This window comes from Erpetoichthys calabaricus, chromosome 10 (genome assembly GCF_900747795.2).
Source record: "Erpetoichthys calabaricus chromosome 10, fErpCal1.3, whole genome shotgun sequence".
Classification (NCBI taxonomy): domain Eukaryota; kingdom Metazoa; phylum Chordata; class Cladistia; order Polypteriformes; family Polypteridae; genus Erpetoichthys; species Erpetoichthys calabaricus.
In genome coordinates this window covers 128,066,038-128,091,854 of record NC_041403.2, presented here as the reverse complement: position 1 = coordinate 128,091,854, position 25,817 = coordinate 128,066,038, and the positions used below count along the sequence as shown (strand labels likewise).

The window sequence follows — 25,817 nt, the reverse complement described above, 5'->3', positions numbered from 1 at the left end:
GAAAGCTTTAGCTTTCTAAGATTGTCTCTTACACTTGCCTTTTCACGGCAACTTTGATATCTGACCACTACTTTTTTATTTCGATCAACTTCTTTTTGTTGTTTATACCACTGGTTAAGCCAACAAATAGCAATTTTTTCCTTGCCTCCACCTTACATTCATTGAATTTCTTTTTTCTGCGTGCTTTTGCCATTGTCTTTTAACCAAACCATGAATGAAAGGTGATATTTACATTGATTTTCATGTTAACACTAGAATTACCAAAGCCTACAAAAAAAAAAAAACTTGTAAATCCGGCCCTCCTCTCCATCAGCGTCTTTTGATTTGTAAAGGTGTTGATAAGCCCAAGCAGCCTGCTATACCATCTCCCCTACCAATGCAGAAAGGGCCCAGCTCAAGCCTTGATTATCTTGGAGTGAAGTTCTAGAGTTTTAGAGGGGAAATAGTAGATCGTTATTTGGAATACATACATTTCATGTGTGTTCCATGTCTTCAACAATCTATGTAAACACATTGTTAAAACAGAAACGTTTTTCATGTTTTAGTAATAAATGACAAAATGTAGACATTAACTGTATAATGTGTGAGAAGTCCAAATATCAAATAAACACTTTCACAAAAGGTCCAAATGCAATATGATAGCTTCTTTGGGTACAAGAGGCTGTATTTGATTTCAGCTCTATGTAGGCGCATCTAGCAGCTGAAACAGGTGAGAAATCTGGAAAAAGAAAAAGAATGTGGGTATTTTCAAAAATAATCTCGTCTGTCTCTCTTACAAGGGGCATGAGATTTTGTTTGGCCTGTAGTTTCTCAAAGCTGACAATTAGGCCTTTTGGTTTGGAGGCATTCAATCCACGTACAGCAATCCCTCGCTATATCGTGCTTCAACTTTCACGGCTTCACTCTATCGCGGATTTTATATGTAAGCATATTTAAATATATATCGCGGATTTTTCGCTGATTCATGGGTTTCAGTGGACAATGGGTCTTTTAATTTCTGGTACATGCTTCCTCAGTTGGTTTGCCCAGTTGATTTCATACAAGGGATGCTATTGGCAGATGGCTGAGAAGCTACCCAATCAGAGCACGTATTATGTATTAAAAAAAACTCCTCTAATATATTGTGAGCAGGGGCACTGTTTGCACCCCTAGAGGATACAGACGATCCTCAAAAAACGCAGAAAGACTACCTTCACATTGCTCCCTTCATTGCTGGGCTTATTTGCGACTGCATTGTCAAGCGATATGCTTCCCGCAAGGTGCTTTGCATACTTAAAAGCTCAAACAGCACCAATCGGTTTTTGATTGTTTGATTTTCTCCCTCTCTGACATTCATACTTAAAAGCCCAAACAATGCCTATTGATTTTTGATTGTTTGCTTTTCTGTCTCTCTCTCTCTCTCTCTCTGTCTGACATTCTCTGCTCCTGATGCGCAGTCCTTTGAAGAGAAAGATATGTTTGCATTCTTTTAATTGTGAGACGGAACTGTCATCTCTGTCTTGTCATGGAGCATGTTTAAACTTTTGAAAAAGAGACAAAAGTTTGTTTGCAGTGTTTGAATAAAGTCCCTGTCTCTCTACAACCTCCTGTGTTTCTGTGCAAATCTGTGACCCAAGTGTGACAATATAAAAATAACCATATAAACATATGGTTTTTACTTCGCGGATTTTTACCTTTTGCAGGGGGTTCTGGAACGCAACCCCCGCGATGGAGGAGGGATCACTGTATACGGTAGGCTGCACAGATCTCAATGTCCAATTTAAAGTTTTTTTTTTTTTTTTGTTCTTTATTTCGTCTTATACGATTCCAATTATTTTAGAAAATAGTTCATCTATGAATTTCACTGGGTTTGGATATTCCCGTTTCCCAGGTAGACCTTAAATTCTGATGTTGTTCCTTCTATATCTATCTTCCAGTGTTGCCAATTTGTCCACAAGCACATCCGCAATGGAAGCCAATTGTTCAACTATTTCGACACGGGTCATGAACATTTGGTTAACATCTTCAAGATGAGCAGCAAGTACTATAATTTTATTGTCTAGCTTATTTGTATTTTCCTGTGTTTTTTCATCAATTTTTCATAGCATTTCTGCAAAAGTTATAGTAAACTTACAGTAGTACTTAAACGTTGCTCCAGGTCTTTCATATCATGATGCAGTTTCTCATTTTTCTTGTTTAGCAACTTTATTTCGTTCTTTATTTTATTTATTTCATTCTTTATTTCTCTACTGTTCTTCTTTGCATCTTGCCTTATATCCTCCCGAGCATAATAATAGTAATGTTTTATTTATGTAGCACCTTTCATACACTCAAGGACACTTTACAATTCAATACACACATTAACAAGACAGCAGAAATTACATACACGAAAAAGAATAATACTGAAAAGATGTGTTTTTAACAGAAGTTTGAAATTAATAATAGATTTTTCCTCGCAAAGGCTTAGAGGGTGAGAATTCAAAATTTTAGGGGCTATCATTCTGAAAGCTCTGCCACCCATAGTTACTAACCTGTATTTAGGTACCGTGAGTAACTTAGTGTCCGATGATCGTAATACACGGGCAGGAGTGTAAGGAAGCAGCACCTCCGACAGATAATGAGGGGCTAACCCATGAAGCTTTTTAAAGGTGAGAAGAATAATTTTATATTTGATTCTTGAAGAAACTGGTAACCAATGTAAATCATAGAGGACAGGAGTGATGTGAGCAGATTTTTTAGTGTGTGTAAGTAAACGAGCAGCAGAATTCTGAACATATTGTAATCTATTGATATATTTAGTCGGGAGGCCATAAAACAAAGCATTGCAATAGTCCAGACGGGTAGTGATGAAAGCGTGAATGAGTGTTTCAGTATCTTTCACACTGAGGAAAGAATGCAGATGAGCAATGTTGCGAAGATGGAAAAAGGCTGTCTGTACTGTTGAGCTAATGTTTGATTGAAAAGTAAGAAGCTGATCAAAGATGACACCCAAATTACGGACTGATGCTGAGGGTTGAACCAGGATCCCATTAATGTCAATTTTTAGCCCACGAAGGGTAGAGAGGACAGATTTGGTACCAACTAATAAGATTTCTGTTTTATGAGGATTGAGTTGTAAAAAATTATCTGACATCCAATGATTGATTTCCCAAATGCAGTCAGTCAGTGCAACAGGTGAAGATGTTGAAGTTACATCAACACTTACATAAAGTTGTGCGTCATCGGCATAGCAGTGGAAGCTCAGACCATACCAACGAATAATCTCACCTAATGGGAGCATATAGATGTTGAAGAGGATTGGACCGAAAACTGATCCTTGAGGGATGCCTTGTGTGAATGAATTAGTGGCAGATTTGTATTCCCTAATGAAGACGTAATTCTGGCGATCACTGAGGTATGATGTGAACCAAGAAAGAGCAGCACCAGAGATAACCAATAGCTGAAAGTCGGGACAGTAAAATGTTATGGTTAACTGTATCAAACTTTGTGCTCAAGTCAAGAAGAACTAGAATAGCGGCCATCCCAGAATATGCGGTTATAAGTAAGTCATTGGCTACCTTAAGTAAAGCAGTTTCAGTGATATGTAGGGCTCTGAATCCAGATTGAAAAGGCTCAAGCAGATTATGCAAATTTAAATAATCATTGAGTTGAGCAGCAACAACCTTTTCTAAGATCTTAGTTATAATTGGAAGATTAGAATTTGGGTGATAAAATTTTAGCTGTAAGGGATCTGAGCCAGGTTTTTTTTAAAACGGGTTACAGCAGCAGTTTTTAAATCACTTGGAACAACACAGGTGTGGAAACTACAGTTGATAAAATGAGAAATGGGGGCAGAAAGTTTGTCAGTGCAAGCCTTAATCAGTAAAGTAGGGGCAGGATGTAGGTGGCTGGTAGATTGATTTAATTTAGATATTACTTCAGCAAATATAAGTTGGTGTAGTGGGGTTAAATTTAGATAAATAAACTGTAGATTTAGAAGTATAATTAGTCGACAGAGATGAGGAATGGTTAGTAGAGAAACTTTCATATATGGTGTGACAGTTTGAGGTCGCTGTCGTCCTCTTCAACCCTCGGACAATACGCCAAACACCAGGTAAAAGTACAATTATTATTTATTAAATAATAATAACGTGCACAAAGCACCCTCCACTCCACAATACTCATAAATTAATCAATACTCTAATCAATACAATACTCAATCCTCCACACTCCCAGACACTTCGCCACCCTTCCTCCCAGCTCAGCTCAGTGTACTGGTTTCCCAGAGTCCTTTATATAGTCCATGACCCGGAAGCGTTTCTGTCTTCTGCCCATGTGATCATGAACACTTCCGGGTAGGATAAAAACTCCTTTCTTCAACCCAGAAGCACATCGTTTCTTCTTGTCATATGATCATGACACACTTCCGGGTTATAGGGCACGTAAGAGTCTGATAGCCCCCTTACAGTGACTCCTGGTGGTCCCCAAGGTATCCAGCAGGGCTGTGCATAGAAACTACAAAGTCCATGAGGCCCTGCTGGAATTCAGGGCACGTCCATGCTGTCAGGAGAGCTCCTCCTGGCGGCCTGGGGGTGAGGACCGGAATATTTAGCCGGCCATCCACCACAGTACCCTCCCTTTAGCGAAGCCAACTGGGTCGGAGCATCCAGTCCCCCGAGGGACATCCTCCTCCAGGAGGACACGGCCATCGGGCCTTGGCTGTGTTGTCTAGATCCCCCAGAGAACCTAGGGGGAACGGTGTATCGTTATTCCTCTGCTCCCCTGCCCTCTGAGGACAACTTCGCCAAACGTGGCCCGGTCGATGACAGTTGTAACAGAGCCTTTGTCCTCCCGGCTGTCTTTCTCCACTAGATCGGAAACACCTCGGGAATTCAGTCAGTTCTATCTCCGCCCTTTTCTCCACCGAAGGAGGTTCCATAGCCGCCTCTGTGTTTTCTACGCCCTTTACTACTTTATCAGGAGACCCCCGTTTCTCTTTTAGGATCTCCTTTTTAATCTGGGGCTTGTCCGCAGTTTGGATCTCTTTATTAACAAAAAAGAGCCCTTTTACTGTCTGGACGCCCTTTGATTTTTTCTTAGAAGGAGGCGGCGTCTTCAGCACCATATCACTCCGGGAGACAGCACTTTCCAGCTGCCCCGCTTCGATCGCCGCTTCCCCCGCCCCTTCTATTACCAGCATTACATCGCTCATAACACAGGTCGGGGTCTTGAGGTTCGACTCGCTCCGGGATGTCGCGTCATACGCTGCCCCAGCTCGTTCGTTCCTTCCCTCGACCACTCAGTTATCGTTCCACAATCCCTTGTTGGGTTCGCAGTGACTTGGCACCCGCTACTTATTAATTGCGGGCCCGAATCGCACTGCGTCCCCTTATAATATATGGTACGGCTTTGGCTTACCTGTACCGCCGAATCAACCAAGACCGGTGCTTCTCGGCCTAATCACCGCAGGTATTCGTCCACCTTCTTTATCGGCACTTCTGCCGTCGCTCCCAGGTCTCCGACTATCTTCTTTATAGCCTGTAACATCTGTAAAATACCTCGCACGGGCTCGATTAATTTCTCGAGTTCCCGCACGTTTACAAAGTTATTTATTTCGACCGGAGGCAAGTTTACTTCCTTCTTTTCCTTACCTGCCGGCCGGGAGCCAATGAGCACCTCCGCTGTCGGCACGTGCTCTGACAGGTCTCGCGGAGGTTTCTGGGAATTGGAGTTCTTTTCATCTGAGGGCCGGGTTGCCTTCTTCGGCGAACTGCGGTCTGTCTTTATTAATTTGTCGACAGACCGATCAGCCACTTCCCGGCCCTCCTTACCTTCTTGCGGGGTGAGCGGTGCTTCGCTCGCCTCCCCCTTCCCTTTGGAAAGTCCAAGTCCGTCTTTTCTTCGACGAAGGAGCAAACAGCGGGACGTGGACCTCCTCCTTCCCAGAAAGCTTCGGGTTGGGTCACGTGTCCCTCATCACCTGCCGACATGCGGAAGTCTTTTGTCTCTCTCACTGGCTTGAACGAAAGCGTGCCACCGTCAGTGGGAGCCTTGTCTGCATCCCGCAGAGCCTCCGGATGATTTTTTCTGAGGTATGTGCAAGGTACCAAATGAGTTATTTTAAACTTATCAGCAATTATTTCCCTGGCACATACCTCGTTGCAGTCCTCCTCCGTAGGCTTCTCCCGATCTGTGTGGTCGCTCCTACGCTCCTCCCGAGCGTCGGCCATTATGAGAAGAGCTGCTCCGCTGGCGCTGCCGCTCTGCTTACCTCTCTTCTTCCCCATACGGACTTGGTAAATTTGGGGTTTTGGCGATGTTTTTTCTGCGTGTCCGAACGCTGCCTTCTCAGGGTTCTCTGACCACAGAAAATTTAAATACAGGTCCTCTGCAAAAGGCGCTAGAGTATCCTGCCGATTACGCCACTGTGACAGTTTGAGGTCGCTGTCGTCCTCTTCAACCCTTGGACAATACACCTAACACCAGGTAAAAGTACAATTATTATTTATTAAATAATTATAACATGCACAAAGCACCCTCCACTCCATAATACTCATAAATTAATCAATACTCTTAATCAATACAATACTCAATCCTCCACACTCCCAGACACTTCGCCACCCTTCCTCCCAGCTCAGCGCAGTGTACTAGTTTCCCAGAGTCCTTTATATAGTCCATGAACCGGAAGCGTTTCTCTCTTCTGTCCATGTGATCATGAACACTTCCGGGTCGGATAAAAAACTCCTTTCTTCATCCCGGAAACACGTCATTTCTTCTTGTCATATGATCATGACGCACTTCCGGGTTATAGGGCACGTAAGAGTCTGATAGCCCCCTTACAGCGACATCTGGTGGTCCCCAGGGTATCCAGCAGGGCTGTGCATAAAAACTACAAAGTCCATGAGGCCCTGCTGGAATTCGGGGTACGTCCATGCTGTCGGGAGAGCTCCTCCTGGTGGCCTGGGGGTGAGGACCGGAATATTTAGCTGGCCATCCACCACAATGGTCATAATTTTTGACTGAAAATAGTCCAAAAATAGATTACAGTGCTTACATCTTGCCTGAAGAAGGGGCCTGAGTTTCCTCGAAAGCTTGCATATTGTAATCTTTTTAGTTAGCCAATAAAAGGTGTCATTTTGCTTGATTTTTCTCTACATTCATAATGGCTAACACGGTACAACACCCTAGTACTACAGTGCTCAACAGAGAAATAAGGATTTTAACAGCAGGTTGACAAAGTCTGTTAACTGTATTAAAAAGAGATCTAGGGCGACAAGTACCAAGTCAATAAGAGTGGAATAGTACTTTGAATGTGCTGCCGATAAGGCACATCTGTATTCCTTCAGAAGTTCGGTGTAAGCCAGGGTGTGAACAGCCAGACCAGTCTTCTTCCAGAGCCTTTTCAAGCGGAAAGGTTTCATGTTTCATGGTACGCAATTCTGCTGTAATCCATGGAGATGACCGGGTAGTAGAAACAACCAAGGATTTAATAAGTGCATAATGATCCAAAATTTGTGACAATGTGGAATTATTTAGAGATAAAATCTGCGTAAGACAAGACAACCCAGAAACATCATGGAAACAGGAAGCACCAACAGACATAGAGAAGGATAACTGATCAATGTTCTTGATATTACAATAAGTTATTTTAGATTTTAGACTTATTTTAAGGAGGGGATAAGTGAAGCTAAATTCAATCAGCTTGTGATCGGAGATACCCATAACAGTACTGGATCTACAGACATTCTGCAGACCAGTGGAATATATAAGATGCAGAATATAGCCCTTACCATGGGTTGAAAAACCAACATGCTGCACCAAACTGAAACAATCCAGTACTAAACGTAGCTCACAAGCAGATGGACAGTCAGAATCCACATGAATATTAAGGTCACCAAGTAAAATAACAGCAGTAGACATGCCACAGACATGAGTGAGTATTTCATAAAGTTCAGAGAAAAAATCCAGTTGAAGCTTAGGAAGTCTGTAGATTAATATAATGTGCCGCAAAGCCTTTCCAGTAATTTTAACAACCAGGTATTCAAAAGACGTAATGTTGTGAAAATCAACAGTGGTTGTTTTAAAACGATCGCACTGAACCACCACCAATCCAACTCCTTGGTCCGTCAGATGGGGTTTAGACAGGTAACTGTAACCAGCGGGGGTAAGCAGATTTAGTTGTAAGTAATCACCTGGATTATGCCACGTTTCTACAAGGAACAACATGTCCAGTTTTTTAGAAGTTGATAAGTCGTTAAGAAAAGTAGTTTTATTAGTTACTGATCTGCAATTCAGGAGCGCACAGTGGAGAGTTACGTCAGATTGTAATCCTTGGTTACTCCAGTCCGACATTTGTGGCTCAGCCAGTTCATCTGCCTACTCCATCGTCTTGCGGATTGTCATTTTGAGAAAACAGGTCTAACAGACCAAATCGTGGAAATAGTGTCGGCGGATGCAGAGGTGATATTAAAATGATACAGAGAGAAGTGGTGTAAATACCGCAAACGAGCAATGCCAAGCTCCATGCATAAGCCGTAAGTTACCGTATCTAGTCTGGAGTGCATACGGTAAGCGCATAATTGTGTTGTAGAGTAGGTAATTATCTTCAGAAAAAGCAGTAACAGCTACCACCACGTTAGCCAGAACCCATAAACTAACTCCAACTGAGCAGAAAACAAAGTCAGCAAAGAGAGTCTTAATCCTAGTCAACTAAGAAAGTAAAGACTTACTCACCAACAATGCTGTCTCAGGGAGAGTACAAGGGAGAGGGCTTGTGGAATATAGGCAGCGAACGGAATAAAACTTTACAAAAGGACCAGTATGAATCCAGTGAGAATCCGCCCATAAAACATAAAAAGCATGAGCAAGGCAGAGGGCGAAGTAACAGCAACAAAGCAAAACAGAGCAAAAAGACACTGGTGAGAAGCGGCAGCCAGATCACTCACACCGTACTCTCATCTGGAACCGGAAGCAAGTTCAAGAATCAAAGATGACGATCATTACCTTCAGCTCAGAGAATGTGTTTCGATCCTCCCTGTTCTACATAGGTGGAGTTGCGTGTTCTGTAGGAGATGATGTCACAGACATCACAGGGGGAATTAGCTGAAGTTGACAGTGGGAATGAAAAGGCCATGCTCGGCTCCAGTGATCCTCCTGGAGTTGACGAATGCTCCTTGCCCGCCTCACTTGCAGTTTCTTTGCCACTACTATACGCCATATTGCTGCTACTTCTTTGACTTGTCTTGTTTGTGTTTTAATTTTTAATTTTTATTTCTACTTCATGTTATTACACTGTTGACCCTGAACTTCACAATTTCGTCTATCTGTATACTTGTATATGGTTGAGATGACAATAAAGTTCGCTTTGATTTTGACTTGACTTTCTGCCATGTCAGGTCATGGCAGGTCCATACCTTTGCTCTTCTGTTCCAGGTCTGTCTTTGGGAGGCCATACCGTGAACCTGAGGCCAGTTTAGACTTTGATGGGGCTTTTGCTGCCTTATCCTTTTCCTTCTGAGCCCTTTATTTGCTACTCATGCTTATTTGTACTTGCATGTAGTATTATTAAATTCCCTCAGGATGAATAAACACAGGATATCTCAAAATGATATATATAAAAAAAAAGATTGAAATAACACCACTGCTAACGGAGCTCCCCCCTACACGTCCATCTCCAAAAATGGACAAGACCAAATCACTCAAGTATTTTTAGCAGAAATGAAAGTAAAAATTTGATGAAATACTTCTAATTTTATTCATGTATCATTTCTTAGCACGTTTTACAACTCTGGAAGTGTTGGAAGCAGACTTAAGGGTCATGCTGTGTCTGAAAGTTGGCTTTTTGATAAGTAATCTTAATTGATAGGATTGCAATTAGGTTTAGTACATTACCGACTACTTGTGTAATCTTTCCTTTAGGTGATAGTGAGTACACCACAAGACAGAAGATAGAATAAAAGGTTCTCCCGGTGATAGAACAGAACATTGGTTCATTAAAAGATAGATAACGGTGTTTGGATTCTTTGACATTTATTTGGCATATTTTTTTTTATTTTTACAAGTACAGTAAGAATATTATTGATATCTAGCAGTTCTGTGCATACAGTCAATTCACACTGTGTAGTGGTGGCAGTCTGGGTACTGTATGGTGGCACATTGTTATTGTATCTCTTCACTCAACTACAGTCCCCTGCTCCAAATCTTGTTTTTTTCCTTTTAATTCTGACTCCCGTGTGGCCATCAAACATATAAATTATTTTTGTTACTCTTTTGAGTCAGTAATACCTCAAGTTTACAGTCACTGAAGTTTTGTTTTCTGTGTTCTTCCATGATTTGTTATAAAGAAGACATGACTCCATAGTTCATTACTGCCTAAAGCAGGGGTAGGCAACGTCGGTCCTGGAGTGCCAAAGTATGTGCAGGTTTTTGTTCCAACCCAGTTCCTTAACGAGAACTCAATTATTGCTGATGAAGCACATATTGCTTAAGTGACATTTTAATGCTTCATTTTAGTGGTCTCGCTTGTTAAGGTTCTCCAACCTTAATTGCTTATTTCAATCTTAAACTGCTGCATTCAGTGTTTTAATTGCTCCTTATTAGCAATAAGATGTAAAAGACAAAGCAGCCAGCAGTTCTCCAGCTAGCTTTTTTCCAATTACATCTGTGTGTGTTCATCATGCACGGTTTGATTTAATAAAACACTTAATAGAAAAATGTGACAGACTGAAAATGATCTGTTTTAGGCTTCAAATCATTTGGATGATATCCTTGGAAAGGAAAAAAATCTACGATATAAAAGCCTTACATTGCACAGACTAACAAGCCATAAAATTAAATAAGGTCTGAGATTGGCAAGGATTGGTTTCTAATTAAGCAATTGGGTTGGAATGAAAACCTGTAGCCACTGCGGCTCACCAGGACCGACATTGCCTACCCCTGGCCTAAAGGTGTCACTCAGGGACATGGCCAAATTTATATAGTGATTAGATCATGAATATTTGTAAAATGCATTTGTAAGCCTTATATGGTTACTGATGGGAGGTGACAAGGTGTGGCTAAAAGCATATGCAGAAGCTCATACTTTTAAGTTGATCCGAGATTTATAAAGAAGCTTAGCATAGCATGTGGTCTACATATGTTTTTATAAATCCTTTTTTTTGTGTGTGCACTTTGTTCTTGCTTTCCAAGCACAAGTAAAATTTCAGCATGGAACCTAAGCAAGATTTTTATACATTAGGCCCTTGGTGAATTACTTTGTTGTGTAGTGCAAGTCGACTCATCTGTATGCATATCAGCCTAAGCAAAACCAAGGAGATGGTGGTGGACTGCAAGAAGAATAGAAGTTATTTATTTACATACAAATGTGTTTTTGGCATTCTGTTTTATCAAAGTCTTAATTGTAATGAAATTTGTTTTTGTCCTATAATTCTTGTGAAAGTGTTTATTTGCTTTGCAGATAATGAGCAACTTGCAAGATCAGGCATAAATTGTCTTGAAAATCTCATAATTCACAATGGTAACAAGTTTTGTCCCCTGGTATGGGATCAAACCTGCAGCTGTATGCTGGAGATCTTCAAAACCACAATCCCTTATACGTAAGTGTCCGTTGTACCATTGATTAGGCTCTCATTTACTAGATTAACTATGTAAATCCAGTCATTTCTTGTGTGTTGAGGTTCTTTCTAATTTTATTTTATTTTTTTATCTCAGACTGCTAACATGGAGACTAACTTGTCAGGATGATGATGTTCTTGAAAAATACTCTGTAAGTATTCACTTACCTACTTACAGTTTTTAGTAAGGGAAACCTGTTACAAAGTTACATAAAAAGCAAATGAATGTTAACAGGAATAAAGGAATGTTAGTATGACATTACATTGAAGTGAGTAAATTATGAGCAGCAGAAAAAAATCCATCAATACCAATCCTGCAACTGAAGCTGAATTTTGATACTGGTTTTGCATCCTTTCCTCCTTTTTCTTACTACCAAAAATCTTTTGCCATCTAAACAAAATGACACATAAGATTCAGATTACCTTGGCACATTTGACTGTGGTTGCTTCGCAAAAAATAAGCTATTCCTGTCTCACAAGTCTGGATGAAAAGGTACCCCAGCCTAAATGTAGCTCAGAGGAGATAAAAAAGTTTGTTAGGAAGAGTTAAACTCTTTACATGACATCATCCAATAGAGTCACACCAAGCTCCAGGCTGATATGAAAGCTTTAACCCTTTATGCCCTATGGAGTTTTTAGCATTATTGCTAAATAACTAAGTTTCATACCCAAAAATGAATGGCTATTATGCTGCATATGTAGTAAAGGAGACGCAGATGGCTTAAGTACAGTGAGTGTGACACTTCCACAAATTTTTTAAAAGAAAGTCTTTATATGAGTAAAATCCTTTGCTTCATAACATAATCAACTAAATAAAATGCAACAGAATTAGATGTTTTAGGAATTTCCTAAAACAAAATCTGGCTTTCTACTCAACATAGCCAAGACATTTTATGATGCAAAGCTAGTGCCAAGTTTAGATTTCATATCCCATAGCATTACAAAGTTACACTGTTTGGCACAAGGTGTTCGTCTTTTTTGGAAACATTCAGTCTCTTGCACCCAAACAATTGTAATTGTAGTTGCAATTATTTTATATTTTACAAAAAAAGATACATACATGTGTGCACACACAAACTATATATCTATCACTCTAAAGCAACTCGTAAACAATTTGCAGCTGTACTCATCCAAACCTTTACTTTGAAATGTATTTTTCATGCACGTCCTTGAAATAATTTGTTTACCACTTTACTGTGGTATAGCGGTCCATGGTTTAGAAGAAAGGGCCAGCTTTTAAATAAATAATCGGCGCACTCTCAGCTTAAAGAGGGTAGTGTGGTCGAACAGTTCCCAGGCACAATGTGGGTTTGGGCGTTTCCACACTGAAGTGCACAGGTGTGAGATCGCCAGTGTTTGAGATTGATGCCAGGAGATGCTAATTCCCGTAACTGTGCCACATCTCCATTATAAATAGGAGAAGCGCGAGTGCGGTGAGAGAAAGAAAAGGCTTGCTGTAATAAATAATGAGAGGCAGCTGGGAAGCGAGCCCTAGAATGGTATTTGGCCGGCACCTTGGGGCAGATGGATTGGGTCACTCCTGCTGAGTTTTGCAGAGGAGCAGGAATGACCACAGTCGAGGATGCTATATAAGGCCACGGAAGGCAGCGGGAGTCGGAGACTTGGGATGTTGAAGCCCCAGCGTGAGCACCCTTGTCGCTGTGGAACCCGAGTCTTTGTCTAGCGGAGCCGTACGATGCCAGGGGTCGGAAAGCTACCAGAGCAGGTAGGGTGACTCCCCTGTTCCAGGGCCTGGATGGGAGAAGCAGGGGACCTGCTAGCTAAAGAAAGCACCTGGTTTTTAAACGACTGCTTCCAGTTATTACTGATTTTTAACCTCATTATTAAATGGAATATTTATTGGGATTTTAACCTCCACATTTTCACCCTGTTTTAATGGATTATTTATGTATTGACGTTTGAAGCACTGCACTTTCTTTTGAACACTATTTGGATTTATTTTGTTCATTTTTAATAAAAGCACTCTTTGCACTTTGCACCTTCCCCTTGCTTCGTTTGGTGTCCTCATTGTCCAGTTCATCCGGTTGCATTAATGAAGGTGTCGGGTTCAAGAGGCTTCCAAAAGAGAGATGGGAGCATGGAGCAGAACCCACATCGTCACATAGACACAAAGAAGTCTTGCATTTTGCGCAGTAGATTGCGGATTTTGTGCTGGAGATCACACATCTTCTCCTGCCTTCTGTTGCAGTGCCTCACTAAGGTTTATTGGTTTTTTTTTTGGGTTTTTTTTTTTTTTGAATAAACAGTACATACAGCCCTGGGCACTGGACAGGAAACACACATGCATAAACCTAAACTATTCACACAGGTGTCGATATTAAGTGTTTAACCAACCTAAATAACTCATTTTTGGAATGAAAGCTGAAAACTTGCATATTCAAAACAGTGGAGTAGAACAGTGACATTCGATCAATTGGGATAAAGGGGTGTTCCCACATGAAACTGCGAGCGATGGCAGCGCTGTGCAATGCATGGACATTTGAAGAGAGGTCCCCAATGAAAATTTGCATGCCCTGACTCAGTGACATTTGATCAAGAGGTATGCTGTTGTTACTTATTATTGAAACTAGAATAGCACTGCTCAGAAAACTAACAAAAGGAAAACATGCAGTCTCTTGGGTATGGTAATTGAACCCATGACCCTTGAACTGTAAAATAGCATGCTTCAACAGTTCAGAGTTATACTATGACCAAAACTTACAAATCAACTTTTGCATCGAACTTCAGCAAATGAGTCATTCTCAGTAGAGTAAAAAACAGTTATCAGAATCTGACTTGAGGTCTTCACATTCTGTATCACTAGCATTCTGTATCTTTTCTAAGACTTTCTCAACCATGTTTTCTTTTTTTTTTTAACAAGAAGAAGCCATTCCCCTAGTTCAAATTTAAAATACTAAAGCATGTCATTCAAACAACCCCCCATTCACTCTGGCAGTGGCAGAAGATTGTGTTTAATGGTGTGTAAAGATGAGCTGTCATACACATAAATTTTGTTTCCTGTCTTTTATGCACAGCTGTGACATGTAATATGAATGACCAATCACAGACAACTCTACATCACTGGAATGTTCTGAACCTCCACTATCTGGTGCTATTGAGCTTTTCACTGTAGGTGGGATCTTTGATAAAAGCAGATTCACTCAGCTTTGTAATGTGTTACTTGCCTCAGCATATATGTATGCTGATCACATATTTTACCAGTTAAAGAGAGTAGACATCAAGAAAATATTTTTTATTTGAAAGAAGACACCCTGTTGGTTTATTGCAACATACACAAACAACTTTGAAATATGATGGTGTCACCCAGCTTGGACAAAAAAGCATAAGGGGCACTTCAAGATGCTACAGAAACACATCACCTCTGTTAAAGCCATGACTGAGGTGGAATTGTTTTCAGCAAAGCTCACCAAGATGGAAGATCATCACAACCTTAGACTATCTGGTGAAAGGACTGGCAGAGAAAGTAACAATACACTGATTTTACTTTGTCAGCTATGGACAAATACTTTCCCTGCTGTTCTTTCTTTTTAGCCCATTATACAGGGGGCAGTCAACATGTGTAGTACTCAGGGCAATGCATCCAGCCCACATGCTATTATAATGCAGTTTATCAGTTATCAAGGCTGCTTGATGTTGTAGAATAAAATCCCAAACCAATAATATCCAATACCAGGAAATCACACAGAGTCAGGAGCCGTTGGTTTTAATTACTTTATTATGACATAATAAAGCTATGTTCTGTCTGCAGAGAAAGCTTTTATTCTTGAGCTTGGAGACATTTTTATACATAGCTTAACATAGATAAGATACTTTGACACTGTTAGGACAAAAACTAATTGCATTTATCCAATTTTGTCCGATCATCTTTTAGTCAAGCCCACTTTCCTTTCAGTTACTTACGCCCATCCATGGCCATTATTCATCATGCTAATAGCCAACACCTTTTGGCATTTTCCTATCTTTGTCTCCTATCCTTTTCAGCAGTGCCCCCTTACTGTTAGTCCTCCACCTTTGGCATCAGCTTTCAGGGAGTCATTTTACTGGTGGAGTATTTACATGTAAGACTGCATATCAGTTCATTCCAGTGTTTCAACTATCGTAGGCTCAGGGCAATTCAGTAAAGTGGTGCCTTGGTTTACAAGCATAATTCGTTCTGGAAACGTGCTTGTAATCCAAAGCAATCGTATATCAAAGCGAATTTCTCCATAAGAAGTAATGGAAACTCCGATTATTCGTTCCACAACCCAAAAATATTTATATAAAAATGATTAATACGAAATATAAAGTAAAAATCCATAAAACAAATTAACCTGCACTTTACCTTTGAAAAGAATCTAGGCTGGTGTGAGGGAGACGAGAGAGGTGAGGAAGAGGAGGGTTATTGTGTAGGACGACTTTCACTATAAGTAATGGAATCACTGATATCTGTTGGTTCACTGGAATCTTTTTCTTTTTTTGCAGCTTTAACAAGGAACCTATCCAATAACTGTTGCTTTTGCCTCCTTTTGAGGATTTTGTGGAAATGTGACATTGCATTGTCGTTAAACACATTCATCGCTCACACACAAAATAAAAAAATGCTTTAAGCACAGACACGTAGTCACAATGCTATAGTAAACAGTATACACTCATACGGATGTTGACTATATGAGTGAGGCACGCTGGCTGAGACCAAGCATGGGAGACAATTACTCACAATCCTGCAGTGAGAGAGAGAGAGAGAGAAGAACCATCGGCTCAGCAGACAAAGCGTATACGTACTACTCGTATTGCAAGACCTCGCTTGTTTATCAAGTTAAAATGTATTAAAAATTTTTGCTTGTCTTGCAAAACACTTGCAGACTAAGTTACTCGTAATCCAGGTTTTAATGTACTTAGTAGTGCTTTGATCATATTGGTGGTGAGATTATAATTTACTTTAAAAATAATAATGTCTTATAAGGTACAGCATCACATAGTAAAACAAGCCCTTAATTAAAATAAGTGCTTAATCATATTATACATTGTAATTTCAGTGCACACTTTATTCTAATTATGTAGTGTGGGTGTATATAAAAATATTCCGTAAATATTCATGTAGATATATTTTCATACTGACAGGTATTCGATAGTCAAGAAAAGTTCAGGTTATAAAAACTTCAGAATTCAGTGCTAAAATGGCTGCTGCTAGACTAGGTTATCCGGACATGCACATTAACGGAACACCTGGAGTGCACATTAACATTTCTCCCTCATGTAAGTGTGGAGTTGCAGTAGTTGTTCTGTGCTCCATTCAGGTTAAGATTGTGGGCTCTTGATGAGATTCTGATGGTAGGTGCTGTTATCTCCTGCCTAAGTATGGTTGTAGGAAGATTGGATTTATTGCTGTATATGGTTCATGACTCAGGTGCCGCCGAGAGTGGCAGCCTTTTCAGCAGCTCCGTGTACGACTTTATTTTTCTACTTTTATTTTTCTCTTTTTTAATGATCACTCCTATCACTTTATTTTATGTGGATTCGTTTCCCGGACACACTTACTTTTACAATGTGGGCATGGATTTCTACATGCCGAGACTCGTCTATTCAAGTACTCAACTTCGAGCGCTGAGAACAAATGCCAGTGCCGGTGTGGTTTCCTATTTACTCGATGAGGTAAGAAGGCGGTATCGTGGCAGCAGAGCCGGCACTAAGCTAAAAATGAAGCGGCTTGCGAGAAAGTGGCGTTTTAAGCCTTCGGTGCCTTCTGTGATTCTGGGAAATGTGAACTCAATCTCAAATAAGATCGACGAACTGGCTGCGCTGGTGAAAAATGTCAGAACCTACAGAGAATGCAATTTGTTGTGCTTTTGCGAAACGTGGCTAACTACCACCATCTCAGATGCTAACGTGGAGCTACCCGGGTTTAGCACAGTTAGAGCAGACAGAGATGCAAGTACATGCGGGAAGCACAAAGGAGGAGGACTCGCTCTCTATGTTAATACACGGTGGTGTAACTCTGGACATGTTAATGTCAAAGTCTCCACTTGCTGCAGGGACATCGAACTGTTGGCCATAAGTTTGCGCCCCTATTACTTGCCCAGAGAGTTTGGACACGTAATGGTTGTTATTGTATACATCCCTCCTCAGGCGGACGTGGAGATAGTGAGTGACATCATCCATTCTGCTGTTGCTAAGTTACAAACGCAGCACCCTGAGGCGCTTGTGCTAATCGCTGGAGACTTTAACCATGTGATGCTGGACAAAACATTACCTGCCTTCTCCCAGTATGTTGACTGTAACACCCAGGGAAATAAGACTATTGATTTACTGTATGCAAACGTTAAAGACGCATACAGCGCCACCCTGCTGCCTGCTCTTGGGAAAGCAGATCATAACCTGGTTCTGCTTCAGCCTCACTACAAACCAAGACTGAGGGTCCTACCTACAACCACACGCTCATTCAGGAAGTGGTCCCCGGAGGCAGAGAAGGCTCTGAGAGAAAGCTTTGGAACTACAGACTGGGATATCCTGCAGGGATCACATAGTGAGAACATTGAGGAGGTTGTTGGCTGCACTACTGACTACATCAACTTCTGTATGGACATTGTAGTTCCAGTAAGAACTGTACGCTGCTATGCTAACAACAAGCCATGGATTACAAGTGACATCAAGGGCCTTTTGAACCAGAAGAAAAGGGCTTTTAAAGGCGGTGATCAGCATGAGCTCAAGCGCGTGCAGGAGGAACTCCGAGTCCAGCTCAGGGTAGCGAAGGAGCAGTACAGAAGAAAGCTGGAACAGAAGTTGCAGAATAACAGCATGAATGAAGTGTGGGATGGGATGAAGATCATCACTGGCTGCAGCTCGAAGCGGGGTGCCACCATTGAGAGAGCAAACCAAATGAACAACTTCTTTAACAGGTTTGACCACACTAACCCACTCTCACTCTCACCTCGGAGTACTGCACCCTCCACACATCCTTCTGCTGATACCAGCATAGGAGAGACATCCCCACCCACAATTACAACAGCGCAGGTGAGCAGAGAGCTGAGGAGACTTTGTGCCAGCAAAGCAGCGGGTCCAGGTGGAGTAACGCCACGACTGCTGAAGGTCTGTGCATCGGAGCTGGGGGGTCCTCTACAGAGCATCTTCAACCTGAGCCTGGAACAGGGGAGAGTCCCGAGGCTTTGGAAAACATCTTGAATCACCCCAGTCCCAAAAGTATCATGTCCTAGTGAGCTGAATGACTTGCGGCCTGTTGCTCTGACATCACATGTGATGAAGACCATGGAGAGGCTGCTGCTTCACCACCTGAGGCCACAGGTTCAACACGCCCTCGACCCTCTGCAATTTGCATATCAGGAGAAGGTGGGAGCGGAGGATGCCATCATCTATATGCTACACCGATCCCTCTCCCACTTGGACAGAGGCAGTGGTGCTGTAAGAATTATGTTTCTAGACTTCTCTAGCGCCTTCAACACAATCCAACCTCTGCTCCTTAGGGACAAGCTGACAGAGATGGGAGTAGATTCATACCTGGTAGCATGCCACCATCTTAAAGACAGACCTCAGTATGTGCGTCTTGGGAACTGCACGTCTGACACTGTGGTCAGCAACACAGGAACGCCACAGGGGACTGTACTTTCTCCGGTCCTGTTCTGCCTATATACATCGGACTTCCAATACAACTCGGAGTCCTGCCACGTGCAAAAGTTCACTGACAACACTGCTATCGTGGGCTGCATCAGGAGTGGGCAGGAGGAGAAGTATAGGGACCAAATCAATGACTTTGTTAAATGGTGAGACTCAAACCACCTACACCTGAACAGCAGCAAAACCAAGGAGCTGGTGGTGAATTTTAGGAGGCCCAGACCTCTCATGGATCCTGTGATCATCAGAGGTGACTGTGTGCAGATGGTGCAGACCTATAAATACCTGGGAGTGCAGCTGGATGATAAATTAGACTGGACTGCCAATACTGATGCTCTGTGTAAGAAAGGACAGAGCCGGTTATACTTCATTTTAAGGCTGGCGTCCTTCAACATCTGCAATAAGATGCTGTAGATGTTCTATCAGACGGTTGTGGCGAGCGCCCTCTTCTACGCGGTGGTGTGCTAGGGAGGCAGCATTAAGAAGAAAGACGCCTCACGCCTGGACAAACTGGTGAGGAAGGCAGGCTCTATTGTTGGCATGGAGCTGGACAGTTTGACATCTGTGGCAGAGCGACGGGCGCTCAGCAGGCTCCTATCAATTATGGAGAATCCACTGCATCCACTAAACAGTGTCATCTCCAGACAGAAGAGCAGCTCCAGACTGCTGTCAATGTCCTGCTCCACTGACAGATTGAGGAGATCGTTCCTCCCCCAAACTATGCGACTCTTCAATTCCACCCGGGGGGGGTAAACGTTAACATCATACAAAGTTATTGTCTGTTTTTACCTGCATTATTATCAATCTTTAAATTAATATTGTTTTTTGTATCAGTATGCTGCTGCTGGAGTATGTGAATTTCCCCTTGGGATTAATAAAGTATCTATCTATCTATCTATCTATCTATCTATCTATCTATCTATCTATCTATCTATCTATCTATCTATCTATCTATCTATCTATCTATCTATCTATCTACCCACTCAAAGCCCACCCACCTTACTCCCTCCCTCCCTCCCTCCCTCCCTCTCTCTCTCTCTCTCTCTCTCTCTGATGGTATCTTTTTCCAGGACTTGGTTAGTCCGATTCTTATGCATCGTAACTATGAGTTTGTTATTGGCACAAATGCCAATGATGTGCTTGACACAGTGCTAGATAAATTTCCTCCTCTCCTGGGACATCTCTCTCCTTCAGCTCGCAACACGTGTAGTTTAGTTGCTGATCTTAGTCTGGTTGATTCATATTGTTTAATTAACCCCTCTGTTAAAGATTACTTTTTTGTCTCTCTCACATCAATTACATTTTTGTTTTTTGCTCCCTAGCTTCTAATGTTACTAATGCTAGTTTTCTTTCCTCCTGCTAAAACTGAAGGAGCTTCTCTTACAGAAGCTGACCGACTATTCCACAATTTAGGGGCCCTGAAACTAAAAGCTCGACCTCCCACTGTTATTTTATTAATCTGTGGAATCATAAGCAGACCGGCATCTTGAGATCTCAATGTGTTGTCTGGTTTGTAAGTAATGATAAGTTCAGATAAGTCAGCCGGACCTTGGCCATTTAAGGCTTTATTAGTTAAAAGTAAGATTTTGAAATCTGCCCCAAACTTTACTAGGAGCCAGTGTAAGGATTTAACAACTGTAGTTATGTGTTTGAATTTTCTTGTTCTTGTAAAAATAACACAAAAGGCACAACGGGAAAGACATTTCCCAAAAGGGAGAAGAAAATAAAATATCATGTGTGCTTTGACCTTGTGAGTCTTACGTCTGTCTGGGTCAGGGTTGGCTTTCACACTGGCGTAGTCAGCAGGATTCCTAGCCGTCTGTAAGGCAAGGACCTGCGCTTTATTTAGTGGCAGCTTGACACAGCAGCGCGAGACACGCACACACATATGGCAGCACAGCAAGGCCCAACCCAGTCCAAATAGCACCAACACAATACACAAATCCTTTCATTTCTCTTTCTCTCTCCTCCCGGCAAGCTTCGTCTTCCTCCTCCCAACTCTGACTTCCTGAGTAGTGGCTGCTGGCTTCTTTTATAAGGCACCCAGAAGTGCTCCAGGTTCTCATTAACCTAATTCCAGCAGCATTTCCGGGTGTGGCAGAAGTGTATTGTATTGTATTGTATTGTCCCCCTTCTTTTGACACCCACTGCACACCCAACCTACCTGGAAAGGGGTCTCTCTTTGAACTGCCTTTCCCAAGGTTTCTTCCATTTTTCTCCCTACAAGGTTTTTTTTTGGGAGTTTTTCCTTGTCTTCTTAGAGAGTCAAGGCTGGGGGGCTGTCAAGAGGCAGGGCCTGTTAAAACCCATTGCAGTACTTGTGTGATTTTGGGCTGTGCAAAATTAAATTGAATTGTATTGTATTGTAAGTGCTGCTCTCCAGGTTTCAGCAGCAGCTGCAGCACCCCCTGGTGGTGCCCACGGATCCCAAACGGGCTGCACCAAACTCCAACTCTCATGTGGGATTCCTAGGCACTGCTGCAACCCAGGAGCACTGCCATCTAGTGCTCTGGGGGAGGTAACACTCCGGCCACGCTTGCTCCCCTGGTCCTTTTAGTGTGGAGGTGTCCAGGCTGGGAAAGGGTCCCGGCTATCCACCACAATATATATAGACAATAGGCAAAAACAACACAAAACATAAAATTCTGAAAGCTTACTTTAACTTTTTCTCTCCTATTAAAAAGGCATATATCTTATCAGTTTTATCTCTTGGCCTGGATAGAACTTTCTGTCTTGCAGAAAAAGGCATACAACTCATGAATCCTTATTTTTCCATTCACAAGGTGGTGGATACTTTCTCTGGCTGGTTATGAAGTTGCTATTGCTGGCAAGTAGAATTCATTTTCTCATAGCAGTCAGCATTTGTCCTGGCTCAATGACCAATCCCCACCACACAAAGTTCTCTATGCCTTTTTATTTGAAAACAGTGTCAGATCTTGTGTGTGAAACAGACTGGGACTAGGAAAACTGTGGATGTGGGTGTGAGTGGTGTACGTGATGGGAAATAACTGTAGATGTAAGTGGTGAAATTCTCTAATGTGGAGGGATACAAGCTGACACATAAATGCTGGTGAATCATGCCTTCTTGGTATTTTGTTGTCACTTCAATTTTTTTTTTATTCAGTTTTATTCTTGAGTGTTCCTGCTCATGCTGAATTAGTGTGCACAATTAGTGTGCAATTTATGGTCCATGATGTCAGAGCTGTACTGACAAAAAAAGAGAGACATAGGTATACAGTATATGACACTTGGAATAATTCATTTTATGACCTGTATAGTACACATAGTATAGTAAACATTGTAGCACTAATGCAACATTATATTCATTCGCATACCTTCATGCTGTGGTAGTCAGTGACTGCGTTTGTTTTTTTTTTTTGTTTTTTTCCTGATCTTTCCCAGTCTTCACATTTTGGTGCATGGTGGTGTTTCTTTTGTACTCCAGGACTTGCAAAGGACAGAATAGTACAGAGAGGTTAGTTCCACACTATATACAACCGGCCACCTGCATGTTCCTGTTCACACTTGTTCCTGGTTCCTTGTCCATGAAGTCAATGCTGCACTGGGGAAAAAAACAAAGAGACAAATATATGTGACATTTTGAAGAAATAATTTTATGACCTGAATAGTACCAATCAGAAAACATTGTTGCACTAATGCAATATTATTTGAAAACTAACAGCATCAGATCGGGGGGGGGCGCTTCAACTTGACTGAGAGAATAAAACTGGAAACAAAATGCTAACTTTTACAAGTGCCATAAATTTACACCGGATGTTACAGATTCAAATCAAATGTATGTTTTTCTTTTAGTAATAGTAATAAAAGTAGCAGCTCACTACTCAAAGTGGTAATTTTAGGACCCGAGAATCAAACCTGCAACCTCTTGATTAGGAGACAGCGGTTGTTACCACTGCACCAATCAAGCAAACATATCTACCTTGTACCCTAAGCCAACTTCTTTTTCTTAAGTTATATTCTTGAATAAAAGTGCACTTGTTTTGTTATACTTGTACCTTTTGTGAAAGTGTTTATTTGATATTTGGACTTCAGTCTTCATACATTATACACTTCACATCTATATTTTGATAATTATTACTAAAATATTAAAAATGTTTATGTTTTAGCTATATGTTCAACAATTCCCGCCTCGCATTTCCTGTCATTCTACATTTATATAGATCGTTGTAGACATGGAACACACATGAATTGTGTTTATTTCAAATAATGATATATTATTTACCCTCTACAATTCCAGGCATCTCACACCCAGATAAACACACTTGAGCTCTGAGAATCTTCTTTGAGACTTGAACTGCATCGGTGTGGGGATGAGATAGCAGGCTGCTTTTGCTGATCGACACATTTGCAACACAAAAGACGGTAATGGAGAGGTGCAAAGGAATATAAGGTGGCCTAGGGTTACAATTTATTTTATAGGCTTCAGGGATTCTAGTGTTAACTCTTTATTAACACCTTGCAGAGTTTTTTTTAATTTGCCATTAATTCCAAATTTAGGTATGTACCTGTCCTGCATTACATACAATGTAATGTTTAAACCTGTTCCACTATTCCTCGACTTTCTCCACACTTAAAAGCTTATCCCAGTCTATCCTTCTTAGACTGCTGCTCAAAATTTGCGCTACCTAAGTTAAACTTAACAAGTTTAGTCTTTGCATCCTCACTCATACAAAAAACTGAGTATTGTATTATATTATGGTCACTTGACCCTCAATTCTATCCTTATTATTACAAAAACTAAATCCATACAAGCTTCACCCCATGTTGGTGCTTTAATATACAGTGTTAAAAACACTCAGTGATTACTTTTAAAAACTCCTGCTCGCATGCTCCGCCATTTGCAAGTGTATTGCAGACAATATACTTAAAGTACCCCATGACTATAATATCCCCCTGTAAACTTTTTAATATTAAGAAAAAGATGTGTGTTAAAATTACTGTCTGTGTTGGTTGATCTATAACACACCCCTAAAATAAGGCCTCTTTCTGTAATGCTTTCCAGGCGAAGCCCCAAATGCAATGATTCATAATGATGCCAGAAAAGTTTTAAAAAACAAATCTCCATTGTAGTAAAGTCCAGTTTTTACCGAGGCAAATTTCTAAACTAAAATCCTTTCTATCACAGAAGGACTTAGAAACAGTCTTTATTTCATCTTGCCTTGATTATTGTAATTCCTTATATGTGGGTCTGCCAAAATCTGCTCTGTTGTACCTTCAGCTGGTTCAGAATGCTGCAGCTAAATCTTTGATTGAGTCGAGAAAAAGGGATCACATCTCCCCCATTTTAGCCTCTCTCCACTGGCTACCGGTGAGGTGTCACATTGATTAAAAAAAAAAATGCTTTTGCATGATTGTTTGTTTTGTGTTTATTTTAATGCTTTTTTGTACAGCACTTTGGCGCAACCTCTTGTTTTAAATGTGCTTTTATAAATAAAATAATCTAATCTAATCCATAAATCTATACCCTTCTACCCCGCACCAAGACTTGAGCCCCACGTTAAGCCTTCTCATCTCTTTAATCTTACCTGGACTGGGGCATGGCACAGGCAGATCTTCAAAGAAGACTACCTTGTCAGTTCTGCTCGTCAGCCTGGCACCTAACACTCTGAGTTTGGATAGCAAAACTGACAGACTACCCTTATGTATGTCATTTCTATCAATGTGGACAGTGACAACTGGATCCACCACAGCTCTGGCCAAGAGCCATTTCCACCTTTCCAGGGAAGTCCCCTACCTGTTCACATGGAAAGCACATCAAACGAGACTCTGGTGCAAACCTGTGCCTCAATCTCCCTAATGATGGATTTCCAAACTATCACCACCTCTCTGTTTCTGGGAACTGGTTTAGAGGTGGCTCATTGGGGTTCCTCATCCCTCCCTACCACCTCAGAATCATCAGACACACTGTCTAGCTCTACAAGGAGCTGAAAACGGTTTCACACTTCCAATTCTGGGGTTGATGCCCTAGATAGTGTGCACCCTTTACCAATTTTGCCTTGTGACTTTGACCCACCTATCTCTACTTGTCTGGTCTGGAATCTCCTCCCATGCCACCTTAGGGGTGCACACAATCTCTCTAAAGGACACCTGGGCCAGGTCCACCAATTCTCTACTAAAACGCAGGCCAGCCAACTCCTCCTCCAGTTCAGCAACCCTGAGTTCGAGGTGCTGGATCAGCTAGCATCTCCTGCAGATGTAGCCCTCATAGATGGCTGGCTTCTCCAAGCCATCATCTAAAAAGTCCAACATCCAGCAGGACTTGCATTGCAAGGGCCTCATTGTTAAAATTTGATTCAAGATTATTAAGACTGGCTTAACTTTTCCTTTTTTATTAATTAAAATGAAATTATTTAACTTAAATGGTAAAATTAAAAAAATGACCCAAAGAAAATAGATTATTGAACTGCTACAGCTGTTTTACACCTTCTGTCCCCTTAACACTAGAATTACCAGAGCCTACGAAAAAACTCGTATATCCGGCCCACCTTAAATCGCTTCTTAAATCCGTTCACACCTCTCCGCCAGCATCCTTTGTCCTCTAAATGTGCTGATAAAAGACAAGCTGCCAGCAGCCAGCTATTCCATCCCCCCACCGACTTA

The 25,817-nt window shown here is 41.4% G+C and overlaps 1 protein-coding gene across 1 annotated transcript in view; it reads left to right on the top strand.

The window, feature by feature from the left end:
• Window positions 1-25,817, top strand: part of LOC114658435 (brefeldin A-inhibited guanine nucleotide-exchange protein 2-like) — a 923,594-nt gene that overhangs the window by 798,237 nt on the left and 99,540 nt on the right. Inside the window, exons 31-32 of the mRNA XM_051932465.1 lie at window positions 11,414-11,552; window positions 11,668-11,722. Coding sequence (XP_051788425.1) covers window positions 11,414-11,552; window positions 11,668-11,722 — 194 coding nt within the window. The remainder of the gene's footprint in view (window positions 1-11,413; window positions 11,553-11,667; window positions 11,723-25,817) is intronic.